Source organism: Heliangelus exortis, chromosome 10 (assembly GCF_036169615.1).
Source record: "Heliangelus exortis chromosome 10, bHelExo1.hap1, whole genome shotgun sequence".
In the NCBI taxonomy this organism is placed as follows: domain Eukaryota; kingdom Metazoa; phylum Chordata; class Aves; order Apodiformes; family Trochilidae; genus Heliangelus; species Heliangelus exortis.
Genome location: NC_092431.1, coordinates 18,129,129 through 18,148,304, shown reverse-complemented (window position 1 = coordinate 18,148,304; position 19,176 = coordinate 18,129,129). Strand labels below are relative to the sequence as shown.

Genomic DNA, 19,176 nt, shown 5'->3' with positions numbered 1-19,176 from the left:
GACCTCCTACAAACAGAACAAAAATCTTCACCCCCACAGATATTACAACTGAAATCAAATACCTGAAAGAACATCTGACTCCACAGAGCAGCAAAAGCTGGGTTTGTTCTTGGCAAGAGGGCTGGCTGGGAACTTTTTCAGGTCATGATTTTGCACTCTCGTTTTAAAAAAAATGAAGCTCTTTTACTTCCAGGGCAGACCTTTGTTGCAATGCTGCAAAGCAGGATGATTTCTCTGACCTGCTGTATTTCCTTATTGCTCACTGGAGCTCTCTCTGCTGTGCACACATCCTGCACACATCCTGCAGGCACAGGGAAGCTGCTGGGATCATGGGTGCTGATGGCATTTTCCTTGCGGCCGTCTCCCTCCTTTCTGCTCTCCAGCAATGTAAGATCTGTGGGGTTGCATGGCTGGGGCTTGGGGAGGCTTCCACCCGTTCTGAAATACTGGAAAAAGCAATTTATGACCAATTCTCTTTCTGAGAACTCCTAAGGTGTTTCTCACTGGAGGATTGTTTATGCTCTCTGTAGTCTGAGAGGGAGGTGGCACAGATTTCTTTGCTCTGTGGGAGAAACTTGTTTTCAATTCAGTTTTGTTTGCTGACTTCTTGGAATCAGACTATTGTGAGAGCTTGTACAAGCTGTCAAGTTACCCCAAAGCTGCACTGTGCCTTGGTTTCAGTTCTTATTTAGGCACCTGTACAACTGAAAACCTCAAAAGTGAGAGGAAAGTTGTGAAATCAAACACACCAATGCTGGACTGAAAGCACTGTAAAAACTGCTTCCTGAAACAGAGATAAACACTAAATATCTGCACTGAAACAACAAAGCAAACCTTGATGCCAGGCAATGTTATATTCCATATTATGTCCTCATTATTACCTTTCTTTAACATCTAAATGGATTTCTTTTCTCCCCTGTGGATACACCTGTGAGATCCAAGGGCTAGGGAAGGAAGTGGGCAAATCTGAGAGGCTCTTTTTTTGCTGTGTACCAGTCTAAAATGGCAGTAGTAATTATTTTCTTTTAAAAATATAGACTTTTATAGTTGTGTTTACACTAGGAAACAAGACACAGTTTGAAGGCGTTTGTGCTTTATGAGTGTGAGATTAAGAGCAAGATAAAAATAATAACTCTGCTGGTTTTTTTTGTTTTTTGTTTTTTTTTTTTAAATATCTATAGCACTGCCAACATATCTAGCAATGTATCTGTGTGGCTTGTTTGTTTGCTTGTTCTCAAAAAGCCTCAGCTACTGAAACAACATTTGTACCCAGCAGAAAAAAACCCCTGAGTATGTGACCCTTCCAGGTTAAAAAAATGCCCAACACCACAGAAAGCAAATAAAAAGCACCTAAAATTTACATCCTCTTTTTCTGTCATCAGACCAGCTCCAACATTCCCTTGTGAGCTTCACAGAACACTTCTACCTGGTCTATTCCACCAACTTCTATGAAAGTTCCTTTTGCCTGCCTCCATATTTTAACAGGAGAGCATGAAAGAGTTAAACCACCCAGCCAACCAACCATTAAGTGGAAAAACACTGCAGTTGGGAAATTCAAAGGATTTTAGAGATATTGACAGAGAAAAGGAAGGCAGAAAAGAATCATAGAATCACAGAATTGGCTGGGTTGGAAGGGACCTCAGAGATCATCAAGTCCAACCCTTGATCCACTCCCGCTGCAGTTCCCAGCCCATGGCACTGAGTGCCACATCCAGGCTCTTTTGAAATAGCTCCAGGGATGGAGAATCCACCCCTTCCCTGGGCAGCCCATTCCAATGGCTGATCACCCGCTCTGTAAAGAAATTCTTTCTAATGTCCAACCTAAACCTCCCCTGGCACAACTTGAGACCTCTTGTGCCCTCTTGTCTTGCTGAGAGTTGCCTGGGAAAAGAGCCCAACCCCCCCCTGGCTCCAACCTCCTTTCAGGGAGTTGTAGAGAGTGATGAGGTCTCCCCTGAGCCTCCTCTTCTCCAGCCTCAACACCCCCAGCTCCCTCAGCCCTTCCTCACAGGACTTGTGCTGGATCCCTTCACAGCCTCCTTGCTCTTCTCTGGACCTGCTCCAGCACCTCAATCTCCTTCCTGAGCTGAGGGGCCCAGAACTGGACACAGGACTCAAGCTGTGGCCTCCCCAGGGCTGAGCACAGGGGCAGAATCCCTTCCCTGGACCTGCTGGCCACATGTTTTTCCTTGTGATGGCCAAGTTATCTCAGAGAGCAAAGTACACCCAGCACTCACAGATTCCTCCTTGCTCTGTTGGTTCTCCTGTGCCTTCATCCCTGAGTTGGGAGGATGCTGATGGGCAACACGACCTCCCCAAACCAGAGCTGGGAGGTGGGTTTCACTTAGCAGTCATCAGAGGCACAGGAGATGCTGTCTCAGAACCATGAGTTACCTCAGGAATTGGGTCAGTAGGAGATGGAGCTGGGCAAGAAATGCTCTGGGGTAGAAGGAGCAGAAACAATGCAGGAAGCAGTTTGCAGCCAGAAATCCAGCTTTAGGCAGCTAAGATTTGCTTGGGAGATCAGTGTTTTGTAGGAGAATCCAAGGAAAGGACAGAGTGAATCCCAACCATTGAGACAGGAGAGAAAAGGGAGGACTGGGGTCTCACTACTCTATTGTGAAGCATCCCTCTGTACTAGGACATTTTAACATCACTCTTGGTAATTCCAGGACCCAGCAAGACATTGCTAAAAAGTATTTGATTTTTCTTTTTTTAAAGGTCATTAGACCAGGCCATGCAAATTAATATTCATTATCATACACTGTGATCAAGGTATCAGTTTCCCTCCAGGCTTTTAAACCTACATAAAATGTTTGAGAGTAACATCCCTTCAAAGCCTGCTTTGTCCTGTATTTTCAGAGTAAAGATACTCAGTAACCATAAATCCCACCTCCTGCAAGTGAAAACAAACAAAAAAAGCAAACAAAGGCAAGTCAAGCATACTTTGCAGCTACCTCAGTCCTGTAATTTAGCCTGCTAGAATTTAACAACTTTAACAGGGGGAAGAAAAGGCTCTGAAAACCTTTCCTTACTCCTGCTGCAGTGCTCCCTGGAGTCCTCACATCAGCACCTCCAGTGAGTGAGACAGAAAAGCTCTCCCATTACTTTATTATTTATTTTAGGCCTTGTTAAACCATGATCACAAAGCTTAAATTTGGAGTTACAGCTTCACTTTCCATTCACCAGAAAGGAGCTAAACCTATAGCAGTTGACAAAACCCATAGCAACTACTCCCACCCTGAGCAAGTTTTTGGGTGCCTGGTTGGCACCTCTCTTGTTCTGCATGCCAGGCTCAGCTTTTCTTTTAAGGTGCCAGACATGACTCTAGTCCTCTGGCTATGTATTGCTGCAGCTTGGTTTTCATGGGCCTATAAAAGCCCCCTTGTCCCCAGCTGAGACAAAATTCTCCTCCATTACAGTGGAGGCCACTGAAGAAGTTGATTTTGGGATGGTTGGCTATACTATCACAACCTCTTTCTAGATAAGGTTAAGCAGAATCTCCCTGTGCAAACCTCTGCTCCTCAACCTTAATCTTCTTATTTCCTCCAATAAGTTCATTTTGTCCAGCAACCATTCAAAGATTTTTAAATTTTTAAATTTTTTTCCAACTGATCTGGATGCAATGAACCACCCTGGCTTGCCTCAGTTGCCCAGTAGAAAAATCCTGGTGCCAGACTGGCTGCAAGTATTGAAATGGCTCAACGTGGCCAAAAAATGAGGGATGCATTGCTGGCTAAAAATGCCACTGCACAAAACACTATGGCTCACCCATCCCGTAAGCCAGGCAGGATTTAGCAGCATGTGGAATTTGCCATAAAATTGACATCATTTTGTGGGCAACAGAAGATAAACCCCAACTTTTCAGTTAAGTTTTCTGGGGCAAATATTTCTCAGAGGTAATGGTTGGGCTTCCACAAGTTGCACTCTCCCTGAAGCATCTTCTCTGTTACCATTCTTCCCCTCTGAAAGGGCTGGAAGGTGGCAAAGAGGGGATGAATCACCAGGAATCCCAAGAGATGAGTGGCTGGGAGTGGAGAAGGTCTTGCTGGATGCAAATACAATGAAAGGTCCTGTAAACCTGCCTTACAGAGTGATATCTGAGATGCTCTGGAAAGAAAGGTGAAAAGGTCACTTGAACACAGCCCATAATTACTCATGTGGGGAGAAGACAGATGGAGAAAAGCTTTTTCTGGGAAAAGCCTTTGGCCACAAGGCTAAGACATAAGAGGTACAGAGGGCAGCACCCCTAATAAAGCTGCATTTTAATGCCACTGGTCCCAAAAGGGGGACAGAAGGTACCACTCTCAGCTTGCCCTTTAGTCAAATCTTTTTAGTGCACTCAGCTGGGTACCTGTTTTCTGGGCTCAGGTAAAGTTTAGGTACCAGGTAGATAGTGAGCTTCTGACACAGGGTGGTTATGGCATGGCCAGAAAAACAACTGCAGGAGTTTTCAAGTTTTCAAGGAGTTTTCAAAACAACCTAGGGAGTTTTCAAGTCAAACAGGATGATGCCCAATATCCCTGCTGCAAGTAGAAAGTTGCCTTTTGTCCTTGGGAGTCTCTGGTTCAGCTTTTAGGGGGAGACTTCTGCAATGAGGACATGAGGAAAATCAGCTCTGCAGATACAGATCAGAAATTCTCCTAGACAGATCAGAAGGGCAGGGATGGTGTTTGACTGGGTTGGGCTTTCTTTTGGTAAGTAACTGATACTTAGTCACCATATGGTAAGCAATCTATCTTTTTCATGGCTCTGCATCAGTTCTAAAAACCACTTTACAGGACAGGTAAGTACTATCAGCTCCAGTCAGTGGAGGTGGGAACAGCACAGGTTCTTCCATAGACTCAGAGGCCTCCAGGAGATCAGATGGAGAGCAGGGAAGAGGCTTCAGGCTGGAGAAGAGGAGGCTCAGGGGAGACCTCATCACCCTCTCCAACTCCCTGAAAGGAGGTTGGAGCCAGGGGGGGGTTGGGCTCTTTTCCCAGGCAACTCTCAGCAAGACAAGAGGGCACAAGAGGTCTCAAGTTGTGCCAGGGGAGGTTTAGGTTGGACATTAGAAAGAATTTCTTTAGGGAGAGGGTGATCAGCCATTGGAATGGGCTGCCCAGGGAAGGGGTGGATTCTCCATCCCTGGAGATATTTCAAAAGAGCCTGGATGTGCCATGGGCTGGGAACTGCAGTGGGAGTGGATCAAGGGTTGGACTTGATGATCTCTGAGGTCCCTTCCAACCCAGCCCATTCTATGATTCTGTGATACAGCCTCCCCAGTTATAGCTCTCTGCAACATCCTGAAGGTGAAGGGAGAGCCCAAGACAATAACAGCAGATGGACAAGCATGCACCATAACATATGGATAAATAACTAAAAAGGTGGCTACCAGATTTTTGTTTCCAGAGACTGTAATGCTGCCTGCCCCAAAGCATCAGAGCTCTGAGGTCACTAAACCAAAATGACCATATGCTATCCAAGTAAGGAGGGAAGTGACCTCCATCAGAGACATTTGGGTCCTGAGATACAGATCTAAATCACAGCTACTTTAGTAATTGCATAAAATTAATAATAGCTATATATTAATCCATTATTAATTAATTAAGATAATTAATGTATTTCTGAAACAGCAATATCCCCCCCTCCTCATGAGAAAGTCACTCTTGGTGATAAAATCTAACCTTTTGTAGGGAAAAAATGGTTTATCTAATATCAGTCTCTTTCTGTCAATGGAAAGAGCTGAAGAACAATGATCTCTGCTTTAAAAACTACTGACATGTTAGAGACACAACTGAGCCAAGGAATGCTGTGATTTTTGAGCCCTTATTTTTGCTTACAGATCATTTTGCTTGGCTGGTGAGGAGATCAAGAATGAAGCACAAGGTCATGCCCCCAGCTGTCACTGGAGCTCCAGAATTTGACAGAACATTTCGTGCACAGTAAGTCTGGAGATCATTAAGATGAATAACAAGTCAGTCCAGAAGAGAAGAATAAACATTATCTTAAAACACTAACTTTTCCTTTGCAACCTTTGCTCAAAAAAAAAAAAAAAAAAAAGCCCCCAAAACCCACCACCAAATCCAACCAGCCAACCAGTGAATGAACAGGTTGCTTTTCCAATGGCTCAGCTCTTACTTTAATGCTCATTTAAAACAGTCCCTGCTCAAATTCTGGTCAAACTAGGCAATCAGCTTACCCAAACCTAAGTAGGGGCTAAGAGCTTATTGATGTAACTTAGAGAATTTAGATGTTCTGGACCCAGCAAGCTGTGCTGTTAGCTCTTGGAACGTGGCTAACACCAAACATGTGGAAGAGAAGCACAGAAAGTCTCTGTTTTCACAGTGGAGGATGGCAGAGCAGCCTGAGGAGACAGCATTTTCCTCAAGGCCTTCATTCAGGATTAGCCAGTGATACTATGCTAAAAATCTATATTGATTTCAAACATTCCCATCCAGGTGTAGTTATACTGGATAACAACAGGAAGATGCAGAATACATTAGACAACATGTTAGGTAACAGAATATGTTAGGATTCCTGATTTGTTAAAAAGAAATTCAGTCAGAACCAACAAAATACATCCCAAGAAAGCAGGGGTGGGAAAACTGATGGTGCCAACACGGATGTTATGGTCCTCATCATCAGAAGATTGGGGTGTGCTGACTGTGCCTGACAGCACTTCAGAGGCCTCAGCAGAGCAATCCAAGCTGCTACACACAGCTCTCTGCTTCCTCTTGAAGCCTGGGGGATGCTGACCCACAAAACTTCATCCTGAGTATGGAGATCAGTGATTAACATCACATCTCTGTAAACAATTCCTCCCCTGGAAGATCAAGCCTCCCAACATGCCCCTTGTGGGGCACTTCTGTCTTGTGCCTGACTTGTCACAGGAGCACCGAGCTTCCCTCAGTATTGCCAGCCACCTCAGGGCTTCAGGCCTGAGTGAATAAAGAGTGTGAACACAAAATAAAGAGTGAATTTTGACCAACCCCTTAAACACCACCTTGCATCCAAGCCCTGATGACAAGGCTTAAGGGTGAAGAGGAGCAGGGCTTCAGGGAGGGACCCTGTGGAAGCTGGGATAACCCCTCGTCTCTTGCGCACGGATAACTAACGCTGATCACCTCACAGAAAATGTCACCAGGGCAAATTCCCCATGTCCAAATTCCCTATGCCCAAATTCCCCATCCCAGAGAGGGAACGTGGCTGGATGGAACATGCCAACAAGGATGTTATGGTCCTCATCATCAGAAGATTGGGGTGTGCTGACTGTGCCTGACAGCACTTCAGAGGCCTCAGCAGAGCAATCCAAGCTGCTACACACAGCTCTCTGCTTCCTCTTGAAGCCTGGGGGATGGATGCTGACCCACAAAACTTCATCCTGAGTATGGAGATCAGTGATTAACATCACATCCCCAAGATGGAACTCCTTAAAATCACATCTCTGAGTGGGAATTCCTGCCTCTCTGCTGCACTTCATTTAGGATCATCTGTCCTATTGATTTCACTGTAGTTGGGATCCAGATCCTTGTCTGAGTTTAAATACCAGGCAAGTATTTGAAATAGTTGGCATTTGAGGTTACAAATAACAGGATTTTTAGGAGTGCCTAATGCTGGTTTGGGTGTGTTCCCATTGGATTTGATAGCATTAGATTGAGGGGCAACTAAAGGAGGCCAAAGGCAATTCTCCTTGACAATCCCACTCACAGTTCTTTTCTTTTCCAGAGTAATGTTCTTTCAAATTTATTCTGCAGACAAAACTGTGTGGAGTTTTACCCAGTATTCCTGACTGTCCTCTGGACTGCAGGATGGTTTTTTAATCAAGGTAAACCTTTTTTGTTTTTATCTTGGACTGAAAGGTTTTACATAACCTAAAAAAAAATATAAATTCTTTTCATCAGCAGGTAAGTGACTGCAGACATCTTTTTCCCTTCTTCTAATTACATTATCTTAGCATGGCCTTCCTAAAAGAATACTCAGTGACACTGAAATCCCCACTTAGTCACAGCATTTCACACATCCCCACCAGCTTTTGTTTGCCTCTGCAAACCAAGGAGCCAGAGCATGGCTCATTTATCACATATCCAGTGGATTTGCAGGGTGAGTTGCTGAGAAAAGCAGCTCCCAGATGCTTCCCACTAACAATTATCTTCCCCTGCTGGGACAGTTCTCCCAGGACATCAAGCACAGCTATCATCCCTGGGAAGAAGGCAGCCTAAAAAGACTCTGGTCAGAGCACTCATCGCTGTGGCTGGACCTCTGGGTGCTGGAGATGGAGTCCAAGCCAGCAAACCTTTGGGTTTTTACATCCCAGCTGAGTGACATTGCCACTGGGCTGTGACTCATGTGTTTATTCTGGGACACAGCACTGAAGCTCAGGGTCATGAGAGTGGCATCTCCAGCCATAGCAAGTGCATCTCAGGTATGCAGCAGAGACTCCAAAAAAACAGTTTTTTCATTCACTGAGCAGTGAACTTAGAACACCAGGGAGCTTTCATACCTCTCACTCTGTTGGACTTCCAAAGGTGGGGCTGTGATGTCTCTGAGAAGTGATGGGAAGGGGGTGGAACCCTCTCACAGAGGTAGAACTTGTGGCAGAGCCTCATTTTTGCCTTCTGCTTTATCTTGTCTTCTGCAAGAGGGCACAAGAGGTCTCAAGTTGTGCCAGGGGAGGTTTAGGTTGGACATTAGAAAGAATTTCTTTACTGAGAGGGTGATCAGACATTGGAATGGGCTGCCCAGGGAAGGGGTGGATTCTCCATCCCTGGAGCTATTTCAAAAGAGCCTGGATGTGGCACTCAGTGCCATGGGCTGGGAACTGCAGCGGGAGTGGATCAAGGGTTGGACTTGATGAGCTCTGAGGTCCCTTCCAACCCAGCCAATTCTATGATTAACCCTTTCTCAGCTGATGTTTTAGAAGCATGAAGTCCATGGGCTGGAGAAGGGATATCTGGTTCATGCCCACAATAGTCTCCTTTCTGAATGTCTACCTTTCTTCTCCACTTTCTATGTTTGCTCCAAAAGAGTCATTTTGTTTTGAGGCTCTCTTATAGCCAGAGTCCCAGCTCCAGTGCACATCCAATGTAAACCCAAAGCAGCACTGCTTTAATCAACAAACTGCAGATGAGACAGGACATGAGCTTCCAGACAGACACTTGAATCAAGGAAAATCACAGCTGCAAGCCAGCAACACAGGCATGTGCTGTCATATGTAAGGAGAGAAGGATTATGTTATCCCCTCCTTAAGTCTTTTTTTCAGCTAAGTGTCTCCCCAAGGTGTGTTTGCACGAGTTAATCCAGAAGACAGCCAAAGCTCTGCTCTGTAATACTTGCACAGTTTGAAAGAACATCAAATTAACTACCAGTGCTCAGTCCTGGATAATATGAGTGACCTACACACCCCACTCCATCTGTCAAATGGAGGTGACTTTATACTCTTCCCACAGGGAGGTCAGAAAGCTAACTTCACTACAGCTTCCTCTCATGTCCTGGGATAAAAGCTGCTATATAAATGCAAAGTAGGTTATTAACAACATAAATAAGATTTTCTTTCCAAAACAAACACTCCCCTTTAGCATGAACTGCCATAACAATACAAAATGACAGTGCTGGGTCAAGCCACAGTGCTCCAACCAACTATCCTGCCTCTGGCATAACCACCAAACTCAGGGTGTGAGTGTGTCAGGGATTCCTGTCACTTGTTGATGTCTCTTCAGGGAAGGAATTTAGATTTTTTTTCTTTTGTACAATCCCATTCCCACCTCTATCTGTAAACTCAACTGAAGAAACTCCTGTAATGAATGTTTAAGAATATATATATATATATATCTTGAATCATTCTTTCTCAGGGTACGGGTTAGCTGGGAAAATCCCCAGAGCTATACAATTAGAAAACATAACTCAACATGTTAACTATGATCCTCATTTTTTAAATTTTGTAACTGGTCTTTTCTGCCTCTAATCACCTTTTCTTTCCTAGAATTAGCCTCCTTCCTGGGTCTGCTGTACCTGTTTGCCTGCTACAAGTACTTCCATGGTTACATGAAGTCAGTGAGAGGAAGGTAAGTAAGCTGCCAGCTGAACACAGGTTAAAAGCCCCAGGCTGTGGTCTGAAGCTGGGCTGAGAGCCAAGGCCTGGCAGTGAAAAAGTGACTATAATTGAAGACAACATGTGCAAAGTGTCAGCAAGAGGTCTGGGAGGAAAGGCCTGAGGGAGGAGGGATGGCTCCTCCAGCAGAAGCCTGGGTTAAGAAGTGCATGAGCTACAGGTCAGGAGAGACAAAAGGTTTGATGCTCACCTTGTGGGTGCCTGCTTTGTACCAAGCATCTTGGCAACCAGGCTCAGAGAGGTCTGGGAACAGAGCTTGCCTGGCTGCTGTTCCCATTTTTCCTTTAGTTTGTCACAGTAGAAAATTCAGTGTAGCCATACAAAATGTACTGAGGGAAACAAGCAAATCTGTCCCTGGAGGCTGATGAGCTTTCACCAAAGAGGTAAGAAAACAGCTTCAGAAAAGGATACCCTAATGAATGACAAGTGGATAGCATCTTCTAACATGAATTCTGCTTCAACAAAATGGCAAAACTCCCCTCTGCTATAAATACTCACAGTTTATTTCTTGTTTCACTGAAACCACTGCCCTGTCTTCTGTGTCCTGACCTCAGGCTCCTCTTCCAGAATACAGATCATTCACAAAAATTAAGCCTTGGAATATGTATTTCTAGAGGAAGATATAAAACAATCAGACTGTTTTGTAGTGAATTATCTTGCAGCAGCAGAAGGCTGTACTGCAGTGCTGTTTTCCATAGCTTGTGTGCTGATGTTACCACTCTCCTTCACTAGACTTTCACCACTGCTCTCACAGCATCACAGAATTGTCATGGTTGGAAGACACCTCTAAGAAAACTGCCCAGAAAAAAACCCTGTGCCCACTGGAGCATGTTCTTTAGTGACACATCTACACTTTTTTTTTAATACTTCCAGGGATTGTGACTCCACCACCTCCCTAAGCAGCCCATCCCAGTGCTTGACTACTCTTTGAGTAAAGAAATTCTTCCTAATATCTATTCTAAACCTCCACTGGAGCAACTTTGCCCTCTTTGGAATCACTGTTGCTTAAGAGAAAGGAGAGGAGGTGTTTTCCAGAGCAAACTCATGGAGGGGATTTTATATCTCCCAATAAGAGCTGCAATAATTCAAATGATGCAAGGAACAACAGCCAGAAGAGTGGCAACTATTAAGGAAGTTTGGGGAGCAAAACTATGTAAATAAACAAACAAGCAGAACATAACTGAGTTTTACACCAGAGTGTAAAGCTCTGTCTCTAGTGAAGCCACCACTGTTTGTGGGCTTCCTTGGGAGGCTGAACCTCTTGATCTAAGAACTGAAGATAGAAAGATTTTTTGGGCAAAGAACTTCATCCTAACTTTCACAGTAATATTCAGAAACAAGGGGGAAGAGCTTTTTCAGAGAGAGGATATTAGGAATCTCTTTTCCATACCAAAACTCTCATGTGGGACAGGTTTATTACCCAAACACCCCAAGGTAGCATTGCAGTGATCTTTTCTTATTCTACACACCTCTTCTTAACTGGTGTGGACAAGCAATTGCACTGTGAACACACCCAGTATGGCTTGTAACAGTATTTTTCCTGCTTTCCTCTTCTAGGTTAACAGGTTTTTATTTGAATGTAGTGATTCTGGTTTTCTTAATAACCCTGGGTGCTGCTGGGATTGTTAACAGCTTTCTGGATGAATACCTGGAATTCAGCATTATGAAGAAACTACATAAATTGTTCTGAAGATTGCTGTGGTTTTGGGGGGTTGTTTTTTGTTTTTTAAATATAAATAATGTGTCTATTTTCTCTGAACACCAAAAAGATTATAAGCTGAATGTGAATAAAGCATCAGATCCCTTTACTAACAGCCTGCAGCAATGTAAAATGCCTGGTTTTCTGAGATGCTTATGCTTTCCCCTCTCCCTACACTCTTGAAAGAGTCACTGTGGCAGCAAGTTACATCATATCTGCACTTTGCAATTAAATGTTTGGTTTTCCTGTACAGTATCATAAACCCTAAACAAAGTACAATAAACTATAGCCATTATTTCACTGAGTAATTCAATTGCAAATGGGACTGCAAGCATCTTACCCAACATCCATCAGTTTTTCCAACACCTCTGTAGTCTTCTTCCCCTCCTCTTCCTCTCTCCCAGCAATGCCACCTGTTCTGCACAAATGTAAAAAACACATTTCAATGCAACACCCTGCTGTGAAGTCCTCATTTTTTAAGTATGCCCATTCCCACTGCAGGAGACTGCTTAAGCATAGATGGAAACACTGCTTTCTGCAGGAAAACATTAAACCTGCACTTAACCCCATGTTTCTGTGCCAGCCTTTGGATTTTATACACGTTTGCAGTTCAACACAGGCTCAAACACTCTTCTGGTAGAAGTGGGGCCCTCCTGTAGGCAGATCCCAGTCCTAACACAACACCTCTCAAAGACAGGCTGCACTTGTGAGAGGGAGAGACAGCCCAAGAAAAAAAAAAAAAAAAAAGGCACAGATGCTCAGCTAACACTTGGGTCTGCTGCATTGTCTCCCACCAAGGCACAGATGGCTTTTCCTCCAAGTGTGGGAAAGACCAGACAAATGTCCCAGTGTGCCAACAGCTCTGGGAGTCATAAAATGACAACAAAAACCAAACCAAGGAGGAAAAGAGTTTTCTGGTAAAAGAAAGGAGCAAGTCATGGCTTGCCACCATCAGCCCAAACTATGCTGATGGCCAGTTTAAATTCATAGGAGAAGCCAGGCCATGCCTGGTGATTTTGGTAGCTCCTGATAATCCAAATTATTTAGGCAATGCTGAATAAACTCATGCTAGAGTTAACAGGCAGAGATTTTCCTTGTTGTGCCTCTAGAGAGGCACCTGCCAGTGATGCCTCCAGATGCCTGAAGTGCAGCCAGGAGAATCAAAACCAAGGCAAAGGTCCAAACCATGCAACAGGCTTGAAATACACACCAGAGGAGGCCCAAAGGTCCCCATCTGTATTCAAATAGGTCTTTGCCTGTAAAATTATTCCACACAAAGCTTACCTGCTGTAGTAGCCTGGCATGTTTATAGACAGCTTCCCATACCCCATAGACTCCCTGGGAATGAATAAACTGCTGTTGCAGAGGGACAATTTCACCTGCCAAAAAAACATGGTTGTGAGGCTGAAAAGCATCATCCAGCAGCACAGAGCCAGGGTGCTAGGGGATAAACAGGACCCTAATATTTTAGGAGCTGATGAGAAGGCAAAAGAAGGCCCTAGAGTTGAAGATGCAGCCTCTCTTCTGAGTCCCTGCTTTTTTTCCCAGTAAGCCAGGACAGAATGTCTCTGACCAAAACTTGTTAAGGCTTGAATCATGTGTCATTAAAAAAACACAAATACACCTATTAGCAGATGGATGCTGCCAGGGTCAGCATTGAGTTTAACTCCAGTGAGAACCACACCATTCCATTTCCTACCTGCTGCCCCAGGAGTCAGTGTGAGCACACACTGTGAATTGATGCAAATTCTCAGACATGATCAGAAACTCTGATGGTCCCTGCTGCAGCCTGAAAGCCACTGGAGTGACTGGAAGTCACTATGCTGGGGCTTCTTGCTGGAAGCATCTTCTCTCAGCCAGCCAGCACTTCCTGAGGTGTAACTCCCACTGGCTGCTGCTCTGGGCCATTCTCCTTGTTTCTGCCCCATTATCCATGTTTAGGATGGTAAAGAACTATCATTAAGGAGAGAAGGGGAGCCTCACCTTAAAGGTTGTACTTGAAGCCAAATCACACCCCAAACAGCAAGCTGTGTGAGCAGAGGCCCAGTGTCTGATCCCTCCCAACTTCCCTGCTAGGATGGAAACATGGAGAAAGTGATACTGAGCCTTGAAGGTTTCATGGGATGTTTATCCTGAACAGGTCATAGAAATCCAGCAAGTGTAGACTTCCCAAAAGGCTTCTGACAACACCACTCTTACTCTCCAGTAGCAGCAGATGACATAGAACTACCCTAAGCATGTGGTGTCACACTTCCCCAGCTTTCCCATCTCTTTCTTCCAGAAAGAAAATCTGGAAAAAAAAAAATCTGGTTGGTTTCTACATCCAGCCCCACATATCTCTTTCTTCCAACCCCACCTCCCCAGATCTCAGCCCCAGGGCTCTTACTTTCTGGCCTCTCCATCTTGTGCCTTCCCCTGAGAGCACTTCCCTTACTCCCTCCATGGAGTAAATGCAAAAACCTGGAGCTGCCACCTCTAATGGGCCCAGTTAAGGACCAGGTCCCCCATACCCACTGCCTGAGAGCACACACAGGTCTGAGAACTCATCCTCCTTGGAGAAAAGGGCAACCAGGACCCCAGAAATGGGGTAGTAGCAGGCAACTGCACCAAGCAGCTCCTCACAGCAGTCTCTGGCTCCCTCCTCACCCACTGAGGCAGAGGAGCAGGGTGAGAGATGATCCTATAAAGCAGCCTTGCACCCGACTCAGATAACCATCTTTTATTTCATTTTTTGTTTTTCTTTTTGTTTTCGTTTTCTTTAAAAGTGGTATGTTAACATCAGGTCTTTTTCTACATTTTCAGAGCTCTGTACAGGTCTTAAAAGGAAATAAGCAATGCTTAATGTACAAAGTAAAAACAGAAAACTAGAAAAATCTGAATAAAATGGAGCAAGTTGCTGTCAGGGATACAGTACAAATTAGTAAATAGACATCATCTGAAGTGCAATACCACTGCAGTAAGGATGACTTAAGGAATGAAATAAAAATACTCTATTTTAAACAAACAGTATATATATATATTTTTATATGTATATATTTTACAGATAGTAGACCCAGTGATATCTGTAGAATTGTAAAAACATATTTACAAATACCTTTATTTTTTTTTAACATTACATATACATCAGCACCATAGTAAGAAAGGAAAAAAAAAAAAAAAAATCCCGAAATTTGTTAAAATCTACCTCTCTAGTAGTTGGTCCCAGTACAGAGTATTTGGAGGAAGCTTTACAAAGACAACAGACTCAGCCTTCATCACCATTTCTTCACCAAAGCCCTTACCTCCCTCACACACGGGGATCTGCACCTGGATACCCCATGGGAGCTGTTCCTAAACCCTCATTTCCCAGCTGGTCCCTGTGCTGGCAGGCAGCCCCTGCTCACTCAGACTGAGAAAGGGGTGCTGAGCACCCCAGCACCATCCCCAGGGTGCTGCCTCCTTGTCCCATTGTGCCTCTGTCACACAGGGCAGGACCCATCTGGGCCAGACCAGCTCCTCATCCCTCACCCACAGCAGGCACAGAGGTGTGCAGGGTGCCCTGGTGCCATCAGGGTCCCATTTCTCATTGTTTGTTGATCCCTTCTGTCCAGGCTGCTCCAACCAAGAGCCACTTACCCACAGAATGAGCTGAGAACTTGGGCTGGTGCTCTCTCTCTCTCTCTCACTGAACTGGGGCTCCTGCTGAAGCAGAGGAAATCTCCTTCAGCAGGAACCAGAACGGGTCCTTGAGCTGTATCCTAAAAAGGGGTTTGCTAAAAGAGGTGGAACTGAAGCATTTTTACAAAACATAGCAGTCAGGGCAAGCTGGACTGAAAGCTCACCCTGCTCAGCTTCTCCATGTTAAAAATGCAGTTTTGTCCTGCCTACCTTAGAGCATTTATAAAGGATGCTTCCCCTCGTCCAGGTAAGCCCTGAAAGGCATTCCTACACAAAAGGGAAGGGCCCAAAAGGGTGCTGAGAGGGTTCCAGGCCCATTTTGCTCCTTAATGTGATGCATCTCTGTGCTCCACAGGGAAAGACAGGACTTGAAATGCAAGGTGACGAGCTCCTCAGCTCCTGTGGGTTTCAGTGGCTCAGCACCTGGCACTGCCAGGCCCAGGGAGAGGAGCACACAAGGAGGTAACAAACAGGTAGCTGGGTGCTTGGTACTGCCACTTGTACCCCCAGCTAGAGACACTTTTGCTGCAGAGCACAACTTATGGCTCACAGGACTAGCACGAGGCTAGAGATTCCAAACCTTTTGGTCTGTGGATCTTATTTTTATTGTTATTTTTATGCACCACTATATAACCTGATAAGCAGCTTGGAGCTGAAAACACTAAAAAGGTGATGGGTTTCAAAGGACAGCTTCCTTCAGCCTCAGACTGCAGCTTGGGAACTGCTGCTGTGGACATTCAGGATGTCTGGTTTCTCTAGCATTTGTGCAAGACATACCACAACTTTAATGAAGTGCTGCTCAGCACTGGTCCACACAGTGGAAATAGTGATATGTTGCTCTTAACTAAAAGCTTATTTGGGCAGACCCCAGGTTTGTAATAGCTACATCAATTATTTTACCTATTCCTGAATGATCTTTACAGTAGTCCTTCATTGGTTCCTGTTCTTCAAATACTGCAGTGACTTTTATTCCAGCAAACCAGAGAGATTAGACCAAAAATCTGTTTAAAAATGAAGATCAGATTGCATATAACATCACGTCGAGAGCCCAGACACCCCAGAGTAACACCACCTGCCAACCTTACACTTTTCAAGAGAGAAACTCTTTCTGTGTGCCAAACCCTCCCTGCACATATTCTCCAGCCTCATTTCTCCTCCCCTGCCTGCCTGCCCCTTCGTGGGGGTTGGTGCTCACCTGAAAAAAGTGCAGCCAGTTCACCTTGCTGAAGAGTAGGAGGGCACAGAAGTGAACTTCTTTATGAAAACTTTTTGAAAACATACTGAGGAGGAAGGGGAAAAACACCTGCTTAGAAATGACACTGTTGTCTCTTGGTACCTCTTAGCCCTTTAAAACCACTCGTGGCTGTGGCTCTGCACCCCCAGCAGCAGAGAGGCACCAGAGTGTTCTGACAGGGAAGAGCTATTGCAAGTCTCAAGGGGACCAAATAGCTCATGAAGTTAACACACCCACCTAGGCTGCCTCCAGCAGCACTCCCATCATCAAACTGTCCTCACCACACTGCCAAATTTATAGTCTCCTACACTTTTATTGGATTTTTATCACTCTGCAGTGAAAATGGTGACCTCCCTCTGACTGCTTAGTTCTTTTCACATCTGTGTTGCACATTCCCCTGTGAGAGCCCAGAGCTCACAGCTCACCAAGATCTTCTTAACCCTGAGGTTAAGCCTAATTCTGACCAGGGCCTGTGCAATCTCCCACAGACATCTTTAAGCTTTGATTCTGGCTGTTTTCATCTGCTCCCCTGAAAGCTGCTGCAGAGTTTGCAGTTGCATGAGGTGGGAAATAACAGGACCACCCCACACTGCTGTGCAATGAAGCTTTGCTTCAGTGGGGAAAGACCAAGTTTTCCCAACCAGAGGCATCAGCTGGCTCTTCCAGTTTCCCCATCCTGTCTCACACACACAGCAGGTGCTGCAACACAACAGAGATTGCTTGGTGGAAGTGTTGGGAGGACAATGTTTCCATTGTCCCCTGAATCTTCCAAAGTTGGCTACAGATCAGCTCAGTTTGCACGATTAAAAACAAAAAGAAAACAAAACAACCCCAAACCAATTAAAAAAAAAAAAAACCCAACAAAACAAAACACCAACAATCCAAGGATGGGGAGAACATCCAACTCTCTCTTTTCATTTTTCAAACTCAACACCCAAAGCTCTATACAAGCCCATTCACTGGGGGTTTCCAAACAACTCATCAAGTTCTTGTATCCACTCATCCCCTGGTCCACTCTTCATGATGGAGTCCACAAGGTCTGCGCCCTCTGCTAAGCTGGAGAATGAGCCCCCTGCTCCTTCATTACCATAGTTGTAAGAAATGTCCTGAGTGGGATTCCTCTCATAGGCCTGGCCTTGGCTGCTCTGAGCAAAGTTTCCACCTGGCATCTGCTGCGTCGGGGGCTGACTGAAGCCAGAGATGGTGGGGACCCCTTGGCTTATTGCAGGCATTACCATCGGCCTGGCCTGGCTGGCTCCTTGCTGCCCAGGTAGTGGTTGCAGCAACTGCCTTCCCATTGCTGGGTTCAGGGTTCTTACTGTTCCACTCGTGTCCACAACAGTCTGATTAAGCACCTGTGGGAAGTGTTGCTTGGACAGCCGTGGCTGCCCAGCCTGCATGGGGTAGGTTGTGCCATTGTTGAAGGGCCCCATTTCACTGCTAGTCCTTCCAGGGACACCTTGCAAGCCTCGCTGCTGCCAGTTCTGTGCTCCTTGAGGGACAGTCCCCATCAGGTTTTGAAGCCGTGGTGCTGGTGGCCTAGGCAGGACCTGGCCCACAGGTCCTTTCATCTGCTGCTGATGCTGGGGAAGAGCAGAATTCACCAGCATGTTCTGACCAAAACTGCCAACCATCCCCACAGCTTGCCCAGAGGCAGGCTGCCGTGTCCCCTGGCCCGCGCTGTGTGCCATGTTCATGCCACTTTGGTTTGGGTGTTGCAAGACTTGGCTCATCCCTGTGCTCATAGTGTACATTCCTGGCTGGCTGGAAGAGGAGTTGCTGTAAGGAGGAGCCATGGGAATGTCTGACTGTCCTGCAGTTGTGGGCAGGGTGCTTGGGTTCTGGGAAGGACCCATGGCCATCATGCTCGCATTCTGGGCCAGCATCCGGGATGTCCTCATGCTCTGGAGTGCTGCCTGGTTTCTCACAGCTGCTATATCCTGGGGAGAACCTACACCAAAAAAAAAGGAGGAAAATCAGAAAATGACACAACCCTGCAATCTTAATTAACAAAATTCTTTGCATAAGAGAGAGCCCATAGGTGCCTTCTGCATCACAGAAGGATTTCGGATGCCTGTGCTTTCTGAATTCATAAATTATTGTTTCACGTGGAGGTCAGCAGAGAGCTAGGTGGTTGCCCCCCCCCTCTTGGAGCTGTGCTGCTGCCTTGTGTTAGTTGTGTTGCAGAGATTTTGTGTTTCCCACCTTGCTCCTACTGCAGCCTCTGTCCTGACCTGCCAAGCCTCCTTTCCTAGAAGGTGAGAGTCAACACAGCTCAAGCACTGCCCTAAGCAGGAATTGTGCTATGTGTTCCATTTGCAAACCTCACTGATGCAGACAAGAAGCCTGATTCCCTTAAAGCCTAAAGTGAGGCAAGGTTAAAAGGCCAACAATTTACTTGCTAAATATGACAATTTTGGGATGTGTACCCAAAGGGATTAATGGCTTCAGATTCTTGAAGAATCAAGGTAACATGATTGCATGCATAGGTAT

At 45.4% G+C, this 19,176-nt stretch overlaps 2 protein-coding genes across 3 annotated transcripts in view; one reads left to right on the top strand and one right to left on the bottom strand.

Moving 5' to 3' along the window:
* The first annotated feature begins 297 nt into the window (after positions 1–297).
* Positions 298–11,907, top strand: MGST2 (microsomal glutathione S-transferase 2). The gene is made up of 5 exons (XM_071753776.1): positions 298–387; positions 5,828–5,927; positions 7,740–7,810; positions 9,965–10,046; positions 11,651–11,907. Exons 1-5 carry the CDS (start codon positions 330–332, stop codon positions 11,781–11,783), a joined length of 444 nt encoding a protein of 147 aa, XP_071609877.1. The 5' UTR covers positions 298–329; the 3' UTR covers positions 11,784–11,907.
* A 2,589-nt stretch (positions 11,908–14,496) lies between these two features.
* The window catches only part of MAML3 (mastermind like transcriptional coactivator 3), a 248,419-nt gene continuing 243,739 nt past the window's right edge, over positions 14,497–19,176 (bottom strand). For both annotated transcript variants that reach the window (XM_071753777.1, XM_071753778.1), the window contains exon 5: positions 14,497–18,634. In XM_071753777.1, the coding sequence (XP_071609878.1) occupies positions 17,640–18,634 (995 nt within the window). In that variant the 3' untranslated portion in view covers positions 14,497–17,639. The remainder of the gene's footprint in view (positions 18,635–19,176) is intronic.

Coding starts and splice junctions, on each gene's coding strand:
- MGST2 (XM_071753776.1), top strand. CDS start 330: ATGGGTGCTGATGGCATTTTCCTTGCGGCCGTCTCCCTCCTTTCTGCT. Junction 7,811..9,964: donor AGGATGGTTTTTTAATCAAG/GTAAACCTTTTT, acceptor TTTCTTTCCTAG/AATTAGCCTCCTTCCTGGGT. Junction 10,047..11,650: donor ATGAAGTCAGTGAGAGGAAG/GTAAGTAAGCTG, acceptor TTCCTCTTCTAG/GTTAACAGGTTTTTATTTGA.